Source organism: Eulemur rufifrons, chromosome 6 (genome assembly GCF_041146395.1).
Source record: "Eulemur rufifrons isolate Redbay chromosome 6, OSU_ERuf_1, whole genome shotgun sequence".
NCBI lineage: Eukaryota > Metazoa > Chordata > Mammalia > Primates > Lemuridae > Eulemur > Eulemur rufifrons.
The window spans coordinates 92652602-92677474 of record NC_090988.1 but is presented as its reverse complement, the minus strand read 5'-3'; the positions used below and the strand labels follow the sequence as shown (position 1 = coordinate 92677474).

Sequence of the window (24873 nt, the reverse complement as noted above, 5' to 3'; positions counted from 1 at the left end):
CTAGCCTCTCCTGGTCGTGAATACATACTACCCACAGCATTTCCTGACTGTCCTCTCGTTATTGCTCCCTTTGGGGTGGGAAATCCCGTCCCCTGCAGGCGGCGCTCCCGGGGAGGGGAGCATTTGGTGGGGGTGGGGGTGGGGTTAGGGGTGGGGGTCGGGGTGGGGAGCTGGTGCTCTGGCTTTGTTTGGCTGCGGGGGTGGGGGGTGGAGGGGGTGGGGGTGGGGTGGGGGTGGGGTGGGGGGGTGGGGCAGGCCCCAAGCCTTTTTTGGCCCCCATTTCCCATTCCCCGGCCACCCACCGCTGTGTGAGTTCAAAGCCCCCAGCCTCTTCTGAGGTGTGTTCCAGTCGGTTCCCAGGAGGGTGGCTGTCCTCCCTCCTCCCTCCTGGCTACCTCCCTAGAGGGGCCACATTCTTAGCAGGAAGCTGCCTCGACAGTTGGGTCTTGGACCAAAGGCAGGGTGTCTGGTAGCCGTGTGGTTCCCATGCCCAGTTCTGCAGCCCAGGCCTCAGCTTCTGTCTGTCCCCTACTGTCTCAGACGTTGGGGACATGAGAATACAATTGTCACTCTTTGTCCCAGGTGAGCTACTGGGCTCCAGGAAGGATTTAGAGTTGAAGAAGTAGGGAGCTCAGACCTGAGACTAGGCATTAAGAAGATAGAGACAGACAGACTGAGAGACTGAGATAGAGACAAAGACAGACACTGACTTTTTTGGGGGAGGTGTTTCTATGGGGCCCAGGGAGAATATATAACTATTTGTGTGTGTGCACATGTACATGTGTACATATATATCTTGGTGTGTACATGAGTTAATCTTTGTATATACGTGCATACCTGTATCTATGTGAATCTATATATGTAAATATGCATAAATCTGTGAGTCAGTGTGTATTTGTGTGTTGAGTGTGCATACATTCATACATCTTTGTATATTTATGGATATGACTGTATGTGTACATCTGTGAACATGTATGTCTGTTTACCTTTGCACTATTATATGCCTGAATCTGTGTGTGCGTGCACATGTATTCCTCTGTGTCTTTAGCCAGTATGTATGTGGGTGTGTATTTGTGTCGTGTGTCTGTGCACACCTGCGTACAGGTCTATGTTTGTGTGGGTATATGGGCATCTATATAAGCATCTGATGGGATGTGGTTTCAGGAGGAAAAAGAACAGTTTTCCCAGGTGTGCTGTGTCTCTAAGGGTGTTGGAGTTGCGGGAACAGGACAGGATCAGAGAGTCCTAGGGAAGGTGAGTGGTGGAGAAAACAGCTGAGATGAGCCCTTTGAACATGAGCAGGCCTCTGGCAACAGGAGAATAGGCCCTGGTGCTGCCACGAACCTCACCGATGCTGGGCCCCAGGAATGGTCTCTAGGTGACAAGGCCTGTCCTCAGTAGAGGGATCTATCCATCTGCCTTGGATGGCGACTGGGTCAGGCAGCTCCTAATCACAGCAGGTTGGCAGGGGTGGGCATTCTCCCCAGGGGCATGGAAGGGGAGCTGCCCAGGAGTTGGGCCCCACATAGCCCCTGTACTGCACATTGCAATAAGCCAATTCTTGATGCCATGCTTCTAGAAGAACAGCGGCAACTCAAGGACAGGCAGTAGGGGAAGCTCTACATAGGTGACTCTGGGACTGGTATTTCAGCTGACTGCAAGCCCCCTTTTATCAGTCTTCACCTATTTCCCTGATGGGGAATGGACTCTAGCCAAACCTAGTGGCCCAACACCCTGCCAGCCAAAACCAGTAGCGGTAGGGAGGAGAGAGGAGAGGGGCCAAGACCTCTCCAGGCTGAAGCTTACTTGAGGCAGGCCAGCGTAGATAAGATGTCCCTCAAATCTCCAGCACTATCTGTTATTGGGCCTTGACTTCAACCCTTACATATTCATTCCTTTGGCTGTTTAAGGCCTTCTAGTCTTGAATAGCCCTTGATTAAAAAGCAAATACTCTTGAGAGAAGAAATTCCCCAGAAATGTTATCTATTAATACCCCTGGGAGGCTGATTGGCAACTTGCTGAGAACAAGGTTTTGTGAGAAGGAACATAGAAGGGAAGGATGTGTGGAATTGTCAGTGGGCATGCTGGGGGTGGGGTGAGAGGGGGAGAAAAGGAGCTATTAAAAAGGAGATAATAAAACAGAGAGAGTGCTGTGCTCCCTATTTCCAAGAAGACTAGGAATTTCCCAGTATTCCTTGCAGTAGAGATGGGCTCTGCACATGCTACTCAATCCGGCCAATAGAATGTGGTGGGCAGTGAAGTAACCCAGATCCGGGCCTGGTCTTTAAATGATCTCTTCTGATCCTCCAGTTTTCACTTTCCCTGCCTCAGTGATCCCGTAGTCCATGTCTCAAACGGCACAGCTACCAGATCGAGGGGGCTGTCTGACCTACTTTGTTGCATTAAACCTTGACATTTTACTTGTTCCTGCAGCAAAACCCGAGTTAGCCAAATTAAAACATAATAGAAGGTGCCAACAAATTTCCAGAGTTTTCCCAGATATAGCACAGAAGTCAAAATCCCCCTCTAGACTCATAAAGTTCTAGGTTCAAGTCCCAATTCTCCCATTTCAGTTTCTTAAGCCTCAGTGTCTTCTTTTGTACAATGAGGGTTGAATTAGACAATGCCTGTCACCCACGTAGTCCAGTGCCTGCCGATGGTGAGCAATCAGTGAATGTTAGCTTTCGTGCTGAGTGATCAAAGCAGCAGTGTAGTGTTAGGAATGAGCATGGCTGCCAGTTCTCGTTCCCACGTACTGCAAATTTCTTTTTCTATCAATAGATTAATAACGAACCATAGCAACCTCACCAGGGTTGGTGTGAGAGTCCATGTGATTATGCTGGTGACTGTGCTGGGTAAACCACCATGCAATAGAGACAAGTTAGCTGTTGTTTTTACTACTGATATTAACCCTACGTCTAGCACACAGAAGCGGTAACTTAGTTCTGATACAGGGAAGACAACATCAGGCTCACTGCACTCTTGCTGGCTGGCTCAGGACCACCCCAGTCTGAAGGGAAGGGAGGGGCTGGGAGAGAGGGTCCCTCTAGGACACAGCTGCCTCCATCTCCTCATTCGAGAGCATCCCTGTGACCCCAGCCTCTGTCCAGCCTCCTGAGAGCTGGATTCACCAGGGAGGCGTGGGGGACTCCTAGTTGGAGAACATGGTGCTGCCTTCACTGATGTCTCTACCCGAGAAATGAAGTTTGGTCGGATCTGTGGACACTGCCCAATTCCTGAGGCTGGCCCTGGGGGGATACTGCCCCACCATCCTGAGGACGGGGCAGTGGGTCAGGGCAGAGGGAGGGGAGGGGTGATGTCGGGGGAGTCTTACCCCTTCTCCCCTGGGGTGGGGGATCACTGGGGTCAGGCCTTGGCAAGTGCCCACTGTTTGAGCCTCCCGAGCTACTCCTGAGGCTGTCCCCTCCCCCAGTGCCTGCACCTTCTGTTGAGGGACCAGCTCTCCATCTGCAGTTAGGCTCCTGTCTGCTTAGGCCTCATGATTACGCCCACTCCAACTTTTCCAGAGCCTTACCGTGAAGCTAATGAAACATATACTTTAGGGCCAGTCACTTACATGAGCCCCTCCTAATATCTGATTCCAGATTATTTTTCAAAAGATGCCCCCAAATTGCAGGTTCGCAGAACTGAGTCTGCCCCTGAGCTCTGCCCAGGTGTGATTTCTGGGCTTCTCGCTGTAGGAGGAGAGGCCAGAATTGGGACAGGAGACGTCTGGGCCAGTGGAGGCAGGGGTTCCAGCTTCCTGTTCTTGCCTCCTTCCCTGAGAAGCAGGACACCTGGGTCTCTTTTGGTCGCTAACTCTGTGGCACTGGACAAGTCGTTTTCCCTTTCTGGGCTCAGTTTGCTCATCTGGAGAGTTGGACGAGACAGTTTCTAGGGCCCCTTTACCTTCTAAGCTTAGGGGACTGAGCACCGTGTTGGGACTCTGTGGGGACAGGCCTGGCTGACCTGGCTGGTCAGCTCTCAGGGAGTCGGGCCTCACCTGACTTCTGGGAACAGGGCCCCCACCTACAAAGACAGGACCCTAGGTCTGGAACCACCTCCCACCCTGGGGGTGGCCTAATCAGGCTCCCAGAGTGAGGGGCCCCAGATGTGTGTGGGAATGTGTGGGGTCCCAGAGGGAGAACAGGAACGGCCCTGGTTTGGGGACAGAGCTGTGGGGTGAGGGAAGGAAACAGTCACACCTCCTGTTTCCTTCTGAATTTGAGACCCACCCAAGTCAGAGATGAGACCTCACACCCCTGTCCCACTGGCCTCCCCTAACATGCGGCCGAGTTCCTGCGGAGAGCACGGGGCTTACTCGTCATTCACCGAGTCACGGTCAGGGTGGAGGCGGCTGAAGCAGCAGAGCTGAACCCCCAGGAGCTCATTCTTCTCTCAAGGGGTGTGGGTGGTGGAGTTAGTCAGACCCGGGTTCAAATCCCAGCCCTCTCACTTCCTGGCTATGTGGCCTGGGGCAAATGACTCAGTGTCTCTGAGCCTTGGTTTATCTTCAAAGCAAGGAAAACTAATATCTACCTTGTAGGATTATTCTAAGGATTAAATGAGATAATGTGTGTGAAAGTGCCTGGCACTCCCTAGGCCCTCATGGCCACTTGTCCTAACAATATTATCTCTACTCTTTGGAAAGGGGATGACTCAGGTGCTACTGCCCCTGGGGTCCTGGGAAGCAGGGGAGGCAAGGGGCGAAGGTGAGACTGGGGTCTTAGCAGGGAGCCCTCCCTGTCTGCCAGAGAAAGGGAGGCCCAGATGCCCGAGTCCCAGCCGCGGCCTCATGCGGTGAGCGGCAGAAAAGACAGCCCCTCTGCTCCCCGACCCCCTTGCTCAGCTGGGGTCCCCTGTGGGAGGCCTGGAGCCCAAGGGTGAGTGTGGGGCCCTGGGAAGAGGCCCTAGTGGCCTATGGAGTATGCCCCCGAATCTGTGGACTGCTTTTCCTCCGTGGTCTGGTCGCTGGGGTACGCTGGGTTGGTCAAGGCGGCGACTTTCAGCGTGGTCTCAGTCACCTGCAGGCAGAGGGTCCTCCTATGTGCCCCCATGTGACAGACTCAGCAGTGAGGGCCGCTGGCCTGGTCACTGGGGCAGCTAGAGCAAGTCTGTGTGACCCCAAGACTCTTCCGTGTAGCCCAAGGGCAAACAGAAACCTGAGTCATCCCACAGCTGGAAATGGAGAGGGGACTATGGGGGGGATGTTGGCAGTGATGAGCTGCAGGACCCCCAAGATTCTCTTCAGAGCCCACTCTTGCCCAAAGTCTCTCCTGTGTGGACCTGAAATATTCACTGAGGCCCAGTGAACTTCCCTTCAGAAGATCCCAAAAGGGGAGCTCCTGAGAGTCCCCTGGGGCCCAGGGCCACTCCCTGCCCTGTCCCCAACTCACCTCCTCAAACTTCTTGGCTTTGTACTGGTCGGCCCCCTTGAGGAAGTTGAGCAGGATGATGTCACAGAGCACAGTCCCCTGGAGGAGGAGAGCAGGGCAGGCTCAGAGGGTGCCCTGGAGTGGGTAGGAGCAGGGTGGCAGGCGGCGGGGTGGGCTCAGGCAGCCCCTGGGCTGCCCCAACTGTGCAGACAGCAGACCAGGGTGGGAGGCGAGTCCTTTAGACGGGCCTGACAGATGTTTCCTCTTAGAAAAATGCCCAGGGACTTTGCAGGGTGTTTTCATGGCCTGCCTTCCCTGCTCCTGGGGTCGTCCCCAGACCACAAAAAGCAGAGAGAGGACTCGGTGGGAGGAGCAGGACTGAGGGGTAGAAGCCCCTGGGAGCGGGCTATGTCCCCACCCAGCCATGCGGGCTCTGCTCCTCATTAAGGCATCTCAGGTCTGTGGCAACCCTGGAGCCTCTTCCCCCACCTGGTGGGAAACAGCAACTGCGTAACAGGTGGAGCCTCCTGAAACAGGGAAGGCGCTTCCAGAGGTAACCAGTGCTCCCTGACTGGAGCCGGTCCAGCCAGGGCCCACACAGCAGGGACGTGCTGAAGGAGCTGCAGCGCCTGGCAAGGGGGGGCTTGCCCCGGTCGCTCCCCTGCCCACCCGTGCCAGGCTGGGCCCCACGCTGACTGGCCTCCTGTCAGCCTGCAGGGGCTGGACTCACCACTCCCACGGAAGTAAAGGCCGCCACGGAGCTGATGATGGTGGGGATGATGTTGAACTTGCCAGCCTGTGTGTACAAAGACCAAGGCGCGTGGGCAGAGGGTGGAGGTGAGGCTTGCGGCTGAACTTGGAGCCAGAAGGGTTCTTGGTGGATCAGCAGGTCCCACCCCTTCATGGCACAGGGGAGGATACGGGAGAGCCACCAACTGAGGGTGTCAAAGCTGGTCAGCGGCAGACCCCTGCCCCCTAGTGGAGCCTTTTCAGGGCCCATGAGCAGGTCTGGGCTGCCTCCCCTGTCTACCCGCCCTGTCCACCCCATCCGCCTGGCCCCGGAACTCACATTTCCGTACACCAGCACATCGAAGCGGATGCCAAAAGCCTTCAGGAGTGTGCGGTACTCGCTGCCGTTCTCCATTTTGTAGTACTTGGCAAACCTGGAGGCAGAGGCGACGGTGGGTCTCACCGTGGGCTCCTGTCTCTCCGGCCTGAACCTTCTGGCTCCCTCACCTACCGAGCAACCCTTACTAATGGTTTGTGAGACACCTGCCACGGTCCTCCCAGTGTGGAGAGCTGACCCTCTGCACCGGCACCATCTTGGATGCTCGTTAAAAAAGCAGATTCCTGGGCCTGACCTCGAACCCATAGAATCAGCATGTCTGTGATGGAGCCCTAGACTCTGCCTTTTAAATAATTTCCCTAAATGATTCTGGTGTGTACAAAAGTTTGAGCTATGGCTGGACTCCAAATTTCTTCAGTTCTATCTGTGTGGGTCTCCTTCTCTGCCACTCACCGGCTGTGCAACCCTGGGCCAGTTACTTAACCTCTCTGAGACTCAATTTCCTCATCTGTGAGTGCGAATGATACAAAAGTCTGGCTTCATAGGGTTGCCATGAGAATTGAGTGAAACTACATGCGTCAGGGGTTTAGAACAGGGCCCGGAACATAGTAAGCACTCAGGGAATATTCGCTCATGCTGCCTGTTGTTGTGGCTAAAGAAGTATGTTCACATTTACAGAACAGCTTTAAAAAGTGCTTTCAGACACCTCATCTCCTTTCACCTGTGAAACAAACCCGTGGGATAGTGCTATGGCTTGAATGTCCCCTCCAAAACTCATGTTGAAACTTAATCCCCGTGTGGCAGTATTGAGAGGCGGGGCCTTTAAGAGGTGATTGGATGGTGAAGGCTCTGCCCTCAGAGGTGGATTAATCCATTCATGGATTCATGGATTAACGGGCTATCGTGGGAGGGGAACTGGTGACTCAGTAGCAAGAGGCAAAGAGACCTGAGCTAGCACATTAGCACGCTCAGCCCCCTGGATACCCTCTGCAGAGAGCCCCCCCACAATCAAGAAGACTCTCACCAGATGTGGCTCCTTGACCTTGGACTTCTCAGCCTCCATAAGGGTAAGAAATAAATTACTTTTCTTTATAAATTACCCAGATTCAGCTATTCTATTATAAACAGAAGACAGACTAACACAGACGGGCATGTGCTGCTCTGTTTCTCAAATGAGGCTCCAAGGGGGTGGGGTGGCTTGTCCGGGAATTCCCAGCCGGCAAGACCCAGTGCTAGATTTGCCCAAGTTCAAGACTTTGACCTCTCTACACCTTCTCTGCCTTGGCTGCTGGGCGCCGCGTGCCATGCTGGGGACTTAGGAGAGTGATCTGAGGTGGGTGTTCAACACAAAGAGGTGAGTGTTCATACCCCCATTTTGCAGATGCCTGTGGTGGGGAAGAGATTTGCCTATAGCTTTGCAGCTATTAAGCGCTGGACTTGGGATTCAAACTGTTATCAATTTTTGGCTTCTAAAGCCAGTGCACGTTCCCCTGTGTGGCTGTGCCCATCACAGGCAAAACTCTAACATTAGCCAAGTGTAATCTCTTTGGGCTACTGTCTCCCAGCTGTAAAACGGGCTCTTGAAGCCAGTATCCTTGGAAAGTGGTGAGGATTGAGTGAGATGCTGGGAGTCAAAGGGCCCAGAAAGCTCCTTCACGGTCTGGAGTCGACATCGCTCTTATCTGGTGCGTCCCTTTCAGCGTTTCCAGTCCCCACAGGTTCCCACAGGTTCCCAGGCCTCTCCCAGCAGGGCTCTGGAAACTCGTTCCCTCAGTGTTCAATGATGGATGTGATACTCCTCCTGGAGATACCTGCATTTGAAACTGTACGCCAGGGAGAAGGGTACGCTCAGCCCAGGCGCATCAATAATGGAGGGATTGCAGGTGCGGGAGGAAGAAAATTTATGATGGGGAAGGGTCACCTTAAATCACAAAACATCGGCCACTGCCTGCTCTTGCTGCCATCTGGTTGTGGGGAACTTTGGAATCAGGCAGAAAGGAGCCTAAATCCTGGCTGCACCTGGCTAGCAGCTTGGCCTTTTGTGTTACTTAGCCCTTAGGGTGTTTAGTTTCCTCGTTTATAAGAGTGGGTGTGCTCACGTGCCCCTCGCTGGTCTGTTGGGGAGAGGCCCTTCTGGCCGGCACCATCGAGATTCTTTTGTTAGGTATTGTGTCTGCCTACACACCCATTCTCTGCTCCTCCTCTGCCCGGCACTGGGCCCTGGGAGTCTGTTTTGCAGAGACTAATTCCACCAAGCTCCCTATCCCCACCCCCCCCACCCCCCATTCCAGGTGGGTTCAGCCGTGGAAGGCCCTGACTGGGAGATCAGAGGGTGGGCAGAAAAAAAGGTGCAGGGTGTTCAGTTTGCTGAGCCTCTACCAGTGGCTTAGCTCTGCAGGTTCTGGGAACTGCTCCCCAGCGCCCTTGCCCCTGCCAGCCTAGGTGATAGCAGGTGGCCCACCTTGCCAGCTCTGAGGTCCTTCACCTGCATTGCTGGTGCCCTTTACCATGAGTGCACCTTTGTGCGTAGTCCCTTCATTCAGGCACCCCTTTTGAGGCCACCCCCTGTTTCCTCTCAGGACAACCACCCTCACCACCCCCATTTTACAGAGGGGGAAGCTCAGGCCTAGGGAGTTTTATCTGGGTCAGGAAGGAGCGCGGGACGACAGGTGGCACATCTGTCTCTGCCTGTGTGTGGGCAGGGCCAGAGCTGTGTGCCTGAGCGAGGCACCGGTTGCCCGAGTAAGGCTGGAAACCACTCAGTGAGAAAAAGGTTTCCGGGAGAGCCTGACCCGGAAGTGTTTGCTCGCGCACTTCGCCACTGAAGGGAGAGGCAGGGAGGCAAGAGGATCTTCTCAAGAGAGTAAGGCCCAGAGTCGACATGGGAGTGGCCCCAGGAAGGGGCCTGAGAGAAGTGCAACCACCTACGTGGAAGGAGGCTTGGAGGTCGGGGGAAAGACGGGAGGGGCTCACCTGTCTTCAAAACTGTGGTCAGTTACCGTCTGGGTGGTGGGGGAAGGGAGCTTCACAACAAGGCAAAACAGAATGAATTCAAGTCGCAGCAGCAGAACAGTAGGACAGACACCTGAAAGGATGCTACATCTACAAAGATGATGAGGTCCAAGGACATAATTCTCCAATAGGCTTTCAGATTATTGTAAAGAAGTCTAGGAAAGAAGTAACTGGCATGGGCAGAAGGCCCCAGGAAGTCCTTACTGTGGCATTCAGGTTGGGCTGAGGGTAAGTACAGACCATCACCATCTCCACACCCACTGTTTATAGAGCCCCAGAAACAGAGGCAGATCCCTTGAGATAAGCATCTCCATTAATCTCATGAAGACCACACTGTTGGTGACCCACGTCACAGGTGAGGAGACGGATGAGAAGGTAACTTGCCTGAGCCAGGCTTCCGACCCATACTGACGCCTCCAGAGTCCATGCTCGCGCCCCCTGAGCTGTCCTGCCTCTGAGCTCTAGGTGGCTGGTAAGGACGGGGCAGCCCTTGTGCAAGATCTCAAAGCCCTTCCACATCCTGTGTTCTGTCTCACATCACTGAAGGATTCAAGGCCCTTGTCACAGCGATGTGGCAACTGCTGCCGATGGGGACTGGGCAGGGGTGAAAAGGTGGGTCGCAGACGTTTGGGTCAGGACAGAGGCTGGGCCTGTGGTGCTGAAGTCTTCATTGCTGGCCTAAGGCTGCAACCATGAAAACGGCTCTGACATCGACTCCGGGAACAAAAAGTCGCATCCCGGGCACTGCCGTTCAAAGCGAGGGCTGGCTAAATTTATCCTGGGAAGGAATGTGAAAGGAACAGGGAGAAAAATCAAAGCGGACTTGGTTTTTCTCCAGCACCTGCCTTCCAAGAGGCAATAAGCATGGTAAGATCATTATCTCACCAACCACCCACCCCGTGAGGAGGCTTGGCAGGGACGGGTTCTCTTCCTGGGTGGAGGGAAGAGGAACAGAGCTCAGGGAGGGCAGGCCCAGGCTGCAGACAGGGGACTGAACCGGGAGCCCCAGCTTCTGCACTCCAGTGTGGTCGGTGGGGATCGCGGAATCTGGCCCAGCCTTGCGGCAGAGATGGCTCGGTGGTCACCAGGGTCTGGGTTATCTCCTCTCTTTGTACATGATTGGACCATGTTTCGCAGGCCTTTGCATCTAGCTGGGGCCCCATGACTATTCCTGTCAATGAAACGGGAATGGAAGTGAGGTTTGTTACGTCTGTGCTGAGTAATGGTTTAGAGTAGTGTACCTTCCACATCTTCCCTGTCCTCACCTGATGGCCAGTTGCTCCGGAGCCAGGGGAAGACTCTGAGGCCCTAGGGTAGACTGAGTCAAGATGGCAGGAGCCCAGATCCCTGAATGCATGGAGCTCTCCACTGCTCGCCCCCCGCCGGCCCACAGTACACTGAGCCAGGAGCAAGAAATACATCTTTGTATTAAGCAACTGAGATGAGGTGTTTGTTTGTTACAGCAATTAGCAACACTAACCCTGACTGTTACAAATTCCCATGACTTCATAGCTGGGAAGACTGAGGCTCAGGAAGGAGAAACAATTTGCCAAACAACAAAGAATGAGTTGAAGCTGGGGAGTTACTCAGGATTAGACAGAGAGAAGGCAAGTTTCCATGATACTACATCCTAGATTCAAGCCTCCTACGGAGGCCCTAGGCGAGCTGGGTGTGGTACGATGACCGTCTGTCTGTCTGTCTGTCGTGAATTAGCTTCTTGACCCTGCACAACAAGTCACTCCACCTCTCTGAGCTTGTTACCTCCACTGAAAATGGGAGGAGAAAGGGCCGGGAGGAGGATGAGTTGAGAGAGTGCCCACATATTGTAAGTGCTTAAAACATGTCCGTTTTCTTGCTTATCCTAGCCTAGCATCAGGATAAAATGAAATAACTTCTACATTTACTTTAACCATTATACTCTTTTGAGTGCTGAGGATAATTAGCGATGATAACAGCCAGCATATACTGAGCGCTTACTCTGTGCCCGGCATTGGGCTAAGCGCTTTACACTCATTAGCTCGTTTAATGCTCACAGCCGAGCCATGAAATTAAGTTCTGCTGTGATTTCCATTTCAAAGCCAAGGAGTCAGGACCAGAGAGGTTAAGCTGCTCGTCTGAAGTCACAAATCTAACAGTGAGTGAAGCTGGGGTTCAGACCCAGGCGTCAGCTGCAGCCCACACCCTTAGCCAGCATTCTAGATTATTCTTTCTGTAGCCTGATTTCTGTCAAGTCCTGACTAATTTCTTTCTGTTCTCTAGCTGGGGTCCCTTTGGCATTTGCTAGGTGGGACTTGACAGCCAGAGAGTCGCTGACTGAGAGTAGAACAGGAAGCACAGAAGAGCCACGCAGGGTCGGGACGACCCCCAGCCTCCCCATCTGGAAAGGGGGAGGGCTGAGCTATTCCTTGATTTCTCTCAAGTCCTCTGATTCTTACCAGATAGCTTTGGGTTTCTTGGCTGGGAAATGGGGTTGGTGAGAATGACACTGCCATTGGATACCTTGGTCCCTCTCAACCTGGCCCAGGCCGCCTGCCTCATGTGCAGGTCCCACCACACACTCAAGTTCCAGTCTCACCGGACTACCTCTATTTCCTGAACACACTCCATAGACATGGACCTCTGTGCCCCTGCCCACTGCTCCCCTCTACTCCTCTATTCCACCTTGCAAACTCCTATTCATCCATGAGGGCCCCGCTCAGATGGCCTCTCATTCTTTCAGCATTCAACAAATATTCAGAGCACACCCACTCTGTGCTGGACACTGCGCTAGGCACTGCGGGTGCATTGCTGAGCTCGGCTCTCAGGAGAGGGAGAGAAATACGCACTAATCCCACAGTCCCATGCGCAGCTAACATTAGACATAAGGAAGGGCTGGGAGGAGAGGCTCACCGCCCTATGGGCCCAGTTAGGCTGGGGTCAGGCAAGGCTTCGCGTGACAGTGACACTACAGCTGACACTTGGAGGAGGCGGGATTAAAAGGCAAGAAGGGCAGAGGCCAGAGCAGCTTTCCAGGCGGAGGGAACTGCAAGCCCTCTCCTGGAAAGGACAGGGTGTTTCTGAGGAAGCTGAAGGAGGGCCAGTGGGCTGGAGGGTAGGGACTAATGGGAATGGAGTGGCTGCCTCCGCACGCCCCAGCTGGTGGAGCCAACTGTATGCGTCTCTTCCCAATTCCACATTTAGTGGCTTCACGCTTATAGTCTGCAATTGGCCATGGTGGTGTTCACACCACCGGAAATTGGTAAACACTACAAAGCAGGGTTTTGTTTTCCTTTCCGGAGGGAGCTGGTTTGCCAGCTGAGCTGGGAAAGCCCCTGGGCTTTCCTGTCCCCACTAGGACTCAGGCCTCCAGTACAGTGTCTGCCACACCAGACTGTAGTTATCATTTGGACCGTGGACTATGAGCCACATCTCACTGTCTCTGTTTGCCCAAGGCCCAGTGGCCACTGGAGGAGTGCGTAGATGCCTGCTGGGAGAACGAATTTCTGAGGTTCTGGACATCTCAAAGACTGGGTTTAGGAATGCCGTCCTCAGGGCTCCATCCTGCTGACTTTGACTTCTCAAAATGCTCCCAATTCTGCAGGTAGAGCTAGTGTAAGGTGGCAACTGCAGGCTGTTTCTCTACCAAACAGAAAACATTTAGATATGGCAGCTGGCTAGGCAGAAAAGTAGGTGCTCTTGGTGGGAGCCAGGCCCTGTACTGAGGAAATGGGGAAAGAGGAGGTAAATAATATACGTGGAGCACTCACTCCTGCTAAGCACCAGGCTAGAGGATTCCACGCCCATTATTTCATTTAGGGCTCAAAACAAACAACAGCACAAAGGGGTAGCTGGGGGCTTAGGGACTTTGAAATGAGACAGTCCTGCCTTTGCCACCTGAATTCATGTATATGACCTTGGGCAAATTACCTCTCTGGGTCTCAGTTTCCCTGTCTGTAAAATGGAGAGAATAGCAATAGATGTGGGGTTGTTGAGAGGATTAAATGAGCTACTGGATGTGGAGGCTGAGCACAGTACCTGGCACACAGCTTTTAATTAGTATTATCGATTGGTCATCAGGCAACGCTGTCCTGATTTCACAGGCTGGAGAAAAGTACAGCAGTGCTCAGGCTACTGGGCCTGCAGGGTACAGCTGGGGTCTGAACCTGGGCCGCCTGAATCCAAGCACCTGCCTACCTCTGATGTTTCCCCAGGAAAACACCTCAGCTGTGGAGGGAAGCACGGCATGGCTGTGCCTACGCGGATGCCGTAAGTATCAGAGAGAACAGAGCCCGGACACCTGCTAGCGCTGAGCTGGTGAAGGGGAAAGAAGCCCCCAGGGCGCAGTCAGGGCTGGAGTTGTCATGGCCGGGAGCTTCTCTGATGGCCCAGCTGGAAGGGCCACCTGAGCCCAGGCACTGGAAGGCAAGTGGGGATGGTTACTTGGGGGGGCTGCCTACCCTGGACGTGCTCCTAGACCCTGACTCTGGTCTCGGGAGTCCTGCAGGCTGTCCTCTACGGGCTACATTCCCTGGCTCTCCCCAACTCTGGTTTCTGAGGGGTTGGTCTGCAGGGGAGCAGAGGGCAGGAAGGAAAGAGGTGGGGGTTATGGTGCCGTTCACTGCCTCCCTGCTTTGCCCTGGTTTTGCCGTGGCTGTGTCACTCTGGCAAAACCAGGCTCCCATTCCCGCTACGGCGGCTGCGGGCCTGGGGTGGTGACAGCTTCCCACATTGGTCGTGCCCGAGTGCCTAGGCTTCCATGTTGGTTCCTGTTGTGTAAGTTTCTCCACGAACCCTGGCTGAATATTCTTTCCCGCTGGGACCTTCACTGACACATCTGTTCTGTAGCCAGACAGGACACCCCCAGCACAGGACCAAATTGTGCGTGCCTGTGCTTCCTTGTGCCATTAGCAGCAATAGATAAAGAATGAGTAAGTACAAACGTCAATTACCGTAATAAATCATTTGTCAGACGTGCTTCTGCAGGGCAGGGCTGGAGCTCCATTCCAACGTGAGAGGTCTATAAATAATAGTGAACGCTTCAGCAGCCTGAGTTCCCAAAGCCTTTCCCTAGACACCCACACACACGGATTCAGACTTGTGGAGCTTGAAGTGTCTTAGAGATTACTACGTTTAACAAGCCCATTTTACAGAGGAGGAAACTGAGGCCCACAGAGGGGATGAGAATTGCTTACAGTCCCACTGAGCGTCCATGGCATGCCCCTAAACCCTAGCCCACAGCCTGGGCTCTCTCTGCTTCTCCTCTGCCCCATCTTGATTATCCTTGGCTTGCCGCAGTACAGAATATTTTTTTGTATAAACATTTTTGTTATTTGGGTTCAGGTTTGTCATTTCCACTAAATTAAAACTCCCTTGATCCTGGGAACTGGTCTGGTTCATCTCTGTATCAGCCACAAAGCCCAGCACATGACATAAGCTAGAAGTTGGAAGAGACCTTGAAAGTTCTCCCCACATTATCCATGAGGGGGTTCCCTTCTGATGCCCGAATACCTCCAGTGCAAGGAACCTCACTACCTGTAGGAGTGGCCCAGTTGTAGCTTTGGCTAGCTCCAACCGTTAGAAGCGCTTCCCTACGCTGAGCTGACATTTGCAGCAGTCAATAAATGTTTGCTGAATGGAGAAGGGTTTTCATCACGATGTACAAATCCCCTGGAAGCTCTCACTGCTTAGAAATGATCCATCCTCAGACAGAGTGGCGGAAATTCCTTCCTAGAGCAGGGACACGTAACTGTTGTAGCAGCAGGAAAAACAGCAACAAACTTGCCGGGAGCCTGGTTCAACTTGCAAGGGAAAACTTGGGCCTGGAATTGGGGTTTCTTAGTAAAGGAGGTGGTGTTCTCAGCAAAGCTTTGCCTGGTGAAAAGTAACTTCGCCAGCTGAAATACACTTTTACAGTTGATTTCACGGTGATAGGAAAATATCTCCTGGCAGACTCTTTGCATCAGGGTGGGGCAACCTCTTTGAGCAGGCTGGAACTCCTCCCCTTACAGAAAGCCCAAAGCCATGCTTATCTACTCGTATTCCAGGAAACTAATCAACCTCAAAGGCAGACATTTAAAAATGGTTTGTTATTGATCTTTTAAAAAATGTATTACTATTAATTTATCTTTAATTAAGGAGGTGGGGAAAGATCAACAGACGTGGAGCCAGAAGATGTACCTGAGAGCCAGGTGACTAGCTGTCTGCTCCCGGAAGTGATCTTCTTGGCCTCAGTTTCCTCATCTGTAAAGTGGGGGTAACCACATTGGTCCTACCAGGATACTTGTGGTTGCAAGCGCAGGCTCTGGAGCCAGGCTGCTGGGGTTTGCATTCCTGCTCCAGCAGTAGGAGCTGTGTGGCCTTGGGCAGGTCAGTGGAACCCCTGAGCCTCAGCTTTCCAGCTACAAAATGCTCTCTCATCAGGGTCGGCAAGATGCTCCGCGCTGTGCACTTGCCAAGTCCCTGGCTCATTGGCAAATGCTCAGTGGATGTTAGCTAATATTTTGTCCCGATAATACTGGTTGTTGTGAGGATCGGGTAAACACGAACATTATAAAGGGCCGTGTAAATGCAGGATCGCTCTCATAGCCTCACCTCCCACTGAAACCTGATGAAGGTGAAGAAGAAAACGGATCATGAGAATTCAGGCAAATGCATCCCCCATGGAAGAGAGCCTTCAAGTGTTTCTGTGGAAATGATGGTGATGGCTGCTTTTAACACATATTCTATGGCTTTTGGAAGGAGAAAAATCCAGATTGTAGAGAGAGTGATCAAAGCCAAGGGTGTACTTCAATTCTGTCTCTGTCAATTGGCCTAAGATCTTGCTGATCCACACGTTTCTGCATGGAAGTGGAACAGGCGCCAACTCTTAGAGCTTCATGAAAGCTGCTGTGGGTATGTTTCCAACACGAGACGATCACTAGAAACACCTACTGCACCAGGAACATCTAGCAGCTGAACAAGTGTTTTTTTGTCCCAGACACCAAGAGACGAAATCCAAAACTGTGTTGCCTTTTAGTAGCAAAGCTGTCTTAGGAACTCACAGTGTAGAAACAAGAAATCAGGCATTGCTAAATGCACTGTTTTGCTTCTCTCCCATCAATCACTCCAGCAATCACCACCGGGTATATCTCTTACAGCTTTTTTTTTTTTTTTTTTTTTTTGCAAGCCCTGTGATGGTGGAAGGTGTGCTAAGAGCGATGGATATAGATCAAGTTCCTGGGTTTGCATCCTGAAGCGCCTCTTAATTAGGCTGTATGATCTCAGGAATCTCAAAATCTTTCTGAGCCTACCTTTGGGGTGGGTGGTGAGCCTGAATCCTGTCAAAAACAGGTGTGGGCCAGGCACAGTGGTTCATGCCTGTAATCCCAGCACTTTGGGAGGCCAAGGTGGGAGAATTGCTTGAGGCCTGGATTTCTGAGACCATCCTGGGCAACATAGTAAGTAAGACCATGTCTCTAACAAAAAATTAAAAAAATTAGCCAGGCATGGTGGCATGCATCTGTAGCCCCAGCTACATGGGAGGCTGAGGCAGGAGGATGGCTTGAGGCCAAAGGAGTTCAAGGCTTCAGTGAGCTATTATCACTGCACCCCAGCCTGGGCGACAGAGCAAGTCCCCACTTCTTAAAACAAACAAAAAATAGACGTGAAAGGGCTTTGCAAACTTAACTCCAGGGCTCTTAATCTGAGGTCCAGGAATAGGCTTTTAGAGGTCCTCATACTCCCGGAATTTTATGCTGCATAAATATAAACACATAGAAAAAGACTGGAAGGAAACTCACTAAACTGTCCCGATGTTACCTTCCTGCAAGGGGAGCAGGCCTGGAGGATTGAAGGGGAGTTCCTATGTCATTATTCTGTGTATATCAGTATGGCTTGGATTTATCACCCTGAGAATGCATTTATATCTTATTTGTAGAAATACAAAGCATCCTTTAAAAAAAGAAATTGCCTGCAAAACTGCTCATGTCTGTGAATACATGCATTATTCTTGGGCAATGGTCCCTGATTTATTCAGGAGAATAAAGAGGTTAGGGGCCTCTGAAAGTTAATGAAGGGCTATGATTTCACAAATGAAAGTTGTTAGCACTTGTCCTGGACAATTCTGCAGGTGCCACTTGGATCCACACTCCTCCCTTCCTCATCCGCCCTGGGCTGCCTCAGTGGGCTGCTTTGCCTCAGCTCTGGCTTCTGGTGGATCTTGCCTTAGTCACAGCCCCCCCTCCAGGCTGCCCTCTGCTCACAGCTCTGTCTGTCTCCAGGTTCCGGTGATGGCTTCCTCCCCTCGCCCCTTCAGACCAAGGTCCTGTTACTCTGGAACAGTAACAGGCAGGGCACTCCCCTCTGTGGTTTCCATACACCTTTGAAACAGTCCCTTTAGTAAACTTGCCTCAAATTACCCAGTTTGAATGTGCCATCTGTTTCCTGCTGGGACCCTGATGGATTCAGTATTTTTAATCTGTCATTGCACCATCAATGCCTATACGCTCACACATTCACTCACACACTCACACACTGACACACTCACTCTCAGCCTCACACATTCACCCCCTGACAAACACACCCACTCTCTAATGCACACGTGCACACGCACACTCACAACCCTGCCTGCCTGGAGAATACAGTGCTCTGGCTAAAATCCTGCCCGGGTGAACCAAGGGTCCACCTGGGCGGCAGGAACCTGGCCCCCAGCGCAGAGCCCCTTGTCTGAGATTCCAGGTGCTGCTGGCTGGTGTCTCTCACCTGAGCACCATTGAACTGGTGACTCCTACCAGGTCTTATTTTTAGAAATGCTACACTTTGTCCACTACAAATCCAGATGACCCCACCGAATACACTCTCAATGTACTTGGAAAGAGGCTTCATAAAAGTACTAAAACGGCCCACGGAATCTTTTAGCCATGCAGAATAGACTGAGGAGTAGGAGAAGAGCAGGTAGTAGAAGAGCAGGAACCTTTAGGGGTCACACAAATAAAGATTAACGTAGATGGACAGCACCAAGTACACTAGGTAGGAGTTGAAGGGAGACACGTGTTGGCTCAATGTGAGGCCACCTTTCCAATGACTGAAGCCATCCGATGACGGACAGGCCACCTTGTCTGTGGCTGTGTCACAGAGACACGATGTAGGAGTTGGGATCCAGTGACCTCTAAGGCTACTATAAGATGCACCCGTGACCTTGGACAAGTCACTTCCCCTTTGGAGCTTCTGCTTCCTCGTCTGTAAAATGACCACCTCAGTCTAGGTGTCTCCAAGGGCTCTTCAACAGCTATAAATTCTTGGAATCTCGGATTCTGCAGGCAAAGAGCTGTGCAAAGAAGGGGAGGGGGTGGCATTTGCAAAGGAGCTGCAGAAGTAATTAGTGATGGAAATGTGAGTCTCTAGCTGCCTCTGGATGTCTGAGTTTGCAGATTAAAACCAGGCCAAATCTTGGCTGAATAATTCCTTTCCCTCCAAAGCAAACACGTTGAAAAATCTGGCCTCTGTTGGAGGCAGAGGCAAATGAATTTGTTTGGGAGACAAAAGGCCGGGCTATGAATTATGCCGCCAGCATCTGCTAGTCTTTTAGCCTCCCTGGAACTCAGATTCTTTGTTTTTAAGCAGGGATGAGAGTATCAACCACACAGGCATGTTTTTCTGAAGATTTACAAGTGCAAATGTCCCTAGCCTTCCTGGCTGGGTGGAGATCATCCCGGAAAATATGTTTTGCGTCCAGGTTCCCACAGTTACTCTCTCTGTGACTTTGAGAACCTTATTCAACTGTGAGCCTCCGTTTTCTCATCTGTAAAGTACGAGCATTGGAGCACCTATTTTGTAAGGTGGGTACGGAACAATGAGCCAAAGCACACAAAATGCTTTGCACACGGGGCAACCAGCATCATTCCTACCGATAAGTGGTTTTGTGAGATTCTAAAGAACAGCGTACATTTAACTGTATCATAGAAACCATACCGTGGCCCGCCCTGAACCTGGCTTCGTGACCTTTTGTCTCTTATTCGAGGACTCAGAAAGGTGGCCTTGCAGCCTTGCACACGTGGGCTCCTAGCTAGGCCTTGGGTGTCAGTGTGGTGCCAGTGGCTTGAAGGCAGCGTGAGTGTGGTGGGGGCGTCCAGGTGGAGGGGTCTGGGGGGCTCGGGCAGAGCCCTCTGCTTGCCATGGATGTCAGCTTTTCCCCCACGTCAGGGCTGTTTGTTGGGCCCTCCGGAAACTCTTAAATCACAAGGGTCCAATGAAGCAGCTTTGTCCCTTTCTACTCTGGCCTGGAGGCCTTTGGGGAGGGGATCAGTTACCTGGGGTCCAAAGAGGGGCCCGCACCTCTCAGATGGCTTCCCTTAGGCCTTTGGGAATGATGCTGGCAGGGTCCTAGAGACCCTCTGTTCCATCTCCCCAGATCCAACCCAAGCTGATTCGGGACTAGGTCTATCGCTCGTCCTGCTGGGCCCAGGTGCGGAGGGAGGGGAGGCGGGCGAGGCGCAATGCACTGGAGACAAACAACTCCAAACCAATTCTCCTAGACGCTGCTCTACAACTGTATGAAGCCAGTAGTTTGGGGTCTTCATAATAGTTACATTTTTCACAAGTGTTCCTGCCAAATGAGTTACTTGGAGGATTGAAGAATTCCCAGTGGCCAGAGGGAAGTTATGAAGATGAACCCTTGCATTTTAGATCATGAGGATTTTATTAATATGTTACTATTTTAAGCCACCATACACATATCCTTTGTATTGATCTCAGTGTGATGCACTGACTGAATAAATATGCCAATTTCTGCCAGTGAGCCAAACAGTATTTTTAACCTACTTTAAAATATGTGTTGTTTCCTATGATTTTTTTTAAAGTTTGGAGTTGATTATGAAAGCACTTTCAATTTTTAAAAATTCTTCTTTCCAGAGAATATACATATTTTTTTTAACTATTAAATACAAAGTGTAATGGGGTGGGTGATTTTTTTCCTAAAGCTACAAATCAGGGTAAAAAAGGTTGAAATGATTTTTTGGGGGACCTATGTATGCCATTAGATTGGAGAATACCACTACAACAAAAGACATTTGAGTAACAAATTCTTTGAATATATAACTGAAAATATGTGTATATTCCTACACATATTTTTTTTCCCTGATCACTGCCCATTTAGTCTACTTAGCCTGTTTAGTGTATAACACTGTGTACTTAAGCGGGACCCTGCCAGAAACTTCAGGATCTTCAAATATTAAGAGAAATCCACAATGTATACATGTATCAAAACATCCCATTGCACCCTATAAATATATACAATTATTATTTGTCAATTAAAACTAAAATATAACTTTAAAAAAAGCAGTGTTGGAGAACTGCTGACCTAAGATAACCATCTATGGTCCCCAGCAGTAGCCAACAATCCCTGAGTGTTTAATGGATGAATGACCAAAGAAAGAAATTAAGAGAAACACAAAACAGAGAGCTGAAGTTTCCATAAATTAGCTAGTAGGATCCTCCAGGTCACAGCCGTGCTATCGCCATTTGATCGGTGGGGAAATTAGGCCGGGAGAAGGCCAAGGCCTTGCTCAAAGGCTTTCAGCTGCTTCCAGATAGTTTGTTCCCTGCTTCCTCTCTTTCCCTTTCTTCAAAATGGAAAAAAAAAACCTCAAAAGATCCCTTAAGTCTCAAAGCCACTGGGATACTGTAAAGACTGGTTTGAGTTCTTGTTTGGAAAGGCATTGAAGAAGAACTAGGAACAGTTACAATTGTTATCTGTGACTCATGAAAGTTCTGGTTATGGACAGAAATACAAAATTACCATCTAGTAAAATGATAACCAGTTATCATCCTTTTTTGGGGGGAACGAGAAACCTTAGAAAATTCAGGCACTGGACAGGAAAGGCGCCGTCTGGGAGTTACTCAGACACATCATACTTCAGGGCCAGAGCTAAGAAGAATCACAGAACCCCAACATTTCGAGAGACCTCGGCCATCTGGTCTAACTACTGACCTGGCGCCGGAACCCTTGGCATGAACCCTCCAGGGACGGAGGCCATTGTCTCCCAAGACACCCAACCATCACCACGTGGCTGTTAGAAAATCCTTCCAGATTTTGAGTCAAAACCTGACGGCGGGTTGAGCGGTGGGGATGTGGGACCTTCTCTTCCCAACACACATTGCGGCTGGACACGAAGTTCTTTAGAGCAGCCCTTGCCTTCTCCTCCTGGGGTCCCAGGAGACCAGGGGATTACCTGAAGTTGTAGCCTGGGGAGATGCTGCTCTTCTCAGAAACGCCGTCGAGCCGCGTGAAGGAGTATCTGGGGATGCACTGGTCCCAGGTCTTGTCCAGGTCGCACACCCAGCCGATCTTGATGCCCAGAACTCCGCCCTGAAGAAAGGGGCCAGATGTGAGCTCCCCCCTGGCCCTCTGAGCCCCTGTACGTGGCCAGGGTAGGAGTGGGGCATTTAGGAGCAACAATTTCTTTCCATTCCCTAGGTGGAAAGAGGCAGGGAGAGCAGTGGCTTGTCACGCGTCTCGCAGTGAAGAAGCGCCTCGGCCAGGGTGAGAACCCCTGAGCCTCTGGATCCTACTTTACATCTCCAGTCCCAAGCTGCACTCGCCCACCGTGTGGCCCTTTCCAGGCATCTGAGGCCTCTCCCTGAGGTGAAGTGTGAAGATGGGAATGGGAAACTGAGGCTTGGGGGAAGTGGGTGAGGCGAGGCAAGACCGTTCAGGGCAGCGGGGGACACAAAGGATGCGGGCACAGAGCCAGCTGTGGGCCCCGCGTGCTTCCACCAGGTGGCGCTGTCTCGCGGCAGCTCCTTGGCAGCCCCCCGCGGGCCTGCTGGAGGGCCGGGGTCTGGGGCTTGGGTCGGGAGCCAATTCTGGGGGGGCCCTGAGTCTGGGGGAGGGCTGAGCTTCCCGGTTCAGATTGTGCTAGGTCCTCACCGTGCGGGCCAGTTTGGCAAAATCCTGCCCCGCAAATTTGACCACGTCCCCCACCCGCAAGATGGGGCAGAAGGGGGCCTTGTCGGGGTGGAAGCGGCACGTCTTCATGTCCCTGGCTGTCAGGTTGGGAAGGAGGTTGCCCCTGGGGAGGAAGACAGGAGAGAGGCAAGGCCACGGTTAACGCGAGCGGGCGGGCCGTCTCCCTCCCCTCTTTCCCTGCGTTTTTCTTGTCCCGCCCATCACCCTCTGCCCCTGTAAGGGGTATGTGTGTCCCTGACTGATCTCCCCTAGCCGAAGGCTGGGGTTCCAGGAGGGCAGGAGTCCCTGCTGAGTCCTTCAGGCACTTCCGCAGGGCCTGGCACTGTGCTCTGCACAGGGAAGGCCGATGCCCAGCGAGTAGCTGGGGAATGTGCGTGATGCAGGGGGCTGACCTGAGAAAGCGTTATCCACACGTGGGCTTCATGCAGGGAATAAAATGGAACCAGCCCCTCGGCTGGACCTCTGAAGGCATCTGTGACCCAGAAGCCCCCCCGCTGCCCCGAGCAAAACTCCCACTTGCGTTCTGAGCCCGCAGGCAGGGAGGCTGGCAGAGAACCTGGCCCCAAAGTCCACCTGCTACTCGGGGGTCAAGGCCCACTGGGAGGCTGGGACTAGGAGCCCCAGGGCGGTGGGTGGATGGGACATTTGCCCTCCCCTGAGGTGGGGGTGGGGCGGGGTGCCCACATCTCTGCTTTAGAGAGGAAGGGAGGACTCACTTCTCAAAATTGAAGAGGGGGAAACGGATGCTGTTCTTGATGAAAATAGTGAAGTTCTCGGCTTCCATCATGATGGGCCTGTGGGCGACAGGAGGTTTTTAGCGCCTCCGGAAGAAGGGGGGGAAAACAGGAGGCTTTTGCCCCAGGGGCCACCTCTCCTGGGGGACTCCTCCCAAAGGGAGACCTTGGCAGATAAAGGGCCCTCTGAGAGCTGGCGCCCCCGTAGGGGCAGGCAAGATGGGCTGTGGAAGGAGGTGTTCTGAGGCCACTTTCCCACCCCAGCAAGGGACAGTACTGGGGGAACCACAGGCCCTCCTCAAGCTCAGAGATGCGCAGAGACACAGGCTCCCACACTGGCCAAGGGGAGCAGGGTGGGGTCCTCCCTCCTCCCACCTGGCTGAGGGCCTTACATTTCCACCGTGTCCACCTCGGTGGGGCACCAGCCCTGGATCTCACAGGTCCGGAGCGCAGAGCTGTAGTTCACGCAGCGGCCAGTAAGGATCCCTGAAAGGGGGAGCCACAGCTGCTGGGGGACACCTGCCCTTTGCCACTCCCTTCGCCCTGCCCACCTCTCATCAAGGACACCCCCCCCCCCGCAACCCCCTCCCAGGGACTGTGGCAGGTGGAGGAAAAGGACAAGCACACAGGCAGGGAAAGGGGAGCTGCCCTCTCTCCCTCTTCTTCCAAGCCCCCGCCCCAGCCGAAGGGAGGTGACTACACTCTGTTCTCATGTCCCAGCCACCCCAGCACCCTGGCATCCTTGCTCTTCCTTCCTTGCCTCTGAGCCTGCGCTGCAGCTATTCCTTCTGCCTGGAATGCCCTTTCTGAAGCCCCCTCTATCCTGCCAAATCCTACTCGTCTTCAGGGCCCATCCCAGATGTCACCTCACGGAAGCCTTTTGGTGCCACCCACCCAAAACCGATCTTTCTCCCTCCCCCGGCCCCGCAGTCCTTTGTATTAATATCTCCTGGACAGCACAGTGCCCCTGTCCGTCACCATCTTCCCTAGACTGGGAAATGCTCTCGGGGTGGGGACCGTGCCACCTTCATACACTCCACTGGGTGTGGCACCCACGGAGCATCTACAAATGCCTGCAGAATTATCTGGAACAGGCTGATTCCCACTTGCTCTCTTAGGGTGGGCTCTCCTCCATGGAGGCGGGGGCGGTTCCTGCCCCCAGGTCCTGCTAACACTTTGGGTTGTGAGGAGTGGGGAAGGGGCTGCACTCACCCCCACCCGGGAAGCGCTCCGGCCCGCACTGGCTGTCTGACACGCAGCGGTACTTCTCCTCGCTCTGTGGGCACACAGGTCCGCAGGTTGCTGAAGGACCCTGGCCAGGCCTGGCTCCCACAGCAGGCAGCCTCCGGAGGCTGGAGGTCCCGGGGCACAGCTCCCAGGCCCCTCCCTGCCCTCATGCCCACCAAGGTTCTCCTTCTGCACCTGCCTCCCCCAACCTTCCTCCCTCCCCTCACCTCTGGGCAGAATCCTTGCATCTGGTTTTCGGTAACGATCATCTTGGTGATGATGACAAAGACAGAGGTGCCCTTGGAAGGAGACGAAGGGAAGAAAAAAAATGCAACAGTCTCAACCCGAGAGGCAGGAACTGTTATTATCTCCACTCTACAGATGAGGAAACTGACGCTTGGGTTAAGTGATTTGGCCACGGCCACGGGACCACTAAAGGGCAGAGCTGGGATCCAGCCCAGGCTCTTTCCAACCAGGGCATGGTCCCTCTTGCCCCTTTGTGTGCTGTCCTTGACCACAGCGAAAGTTGTGGCAGAG

General features: G+C 52.7%; 1 protein-coding gene across 1 annotated transcript in view; it reads right to left on the bottom strand.

Moving 5' to 3' along the window:
- Positions 1–4910: 4910 nt before the first annotated feature.
- P2RX3 (purinergic receptor P2X 3) overlaps positions 4911–24873 on the bottom strand; it is a 28193-nt gene continuing 8230 nt past the window's right edge. The window contains exons 3-12 of the mRNA XM_069470016.1: positions 24564–24635; positions 24322–24385; positions 23502–23595; positions 23092–23169; positions 22337–22478; positions 21639–21775; positions 6445–6538; positions 6106–6171; positions 5397–5474; positions 4911–5024 (exon numbers count right to left, since the gene is read on the bottom strand). Coding sequence (XP_069326117.1) covers positions 4911–5024; positions 5397–5474; positions 6106–6171; positions 6445–6538; positions 21639–21775; positions 22337–22478; positions 23092–23169; positions 23502–23595; positions 24322–24385; positions 24564–24635 — 939 coding nt within the window. The remainder of the gene's footprint in view (positions 5025–5396; positions 5475–6105; positions 6172–6444; positions 6539–21638; positions 21776–22336; positions 22479–23091; positions 23170–23501; positions 23596–24321; positions 24386–24563; positions 24636–24873) is intronic.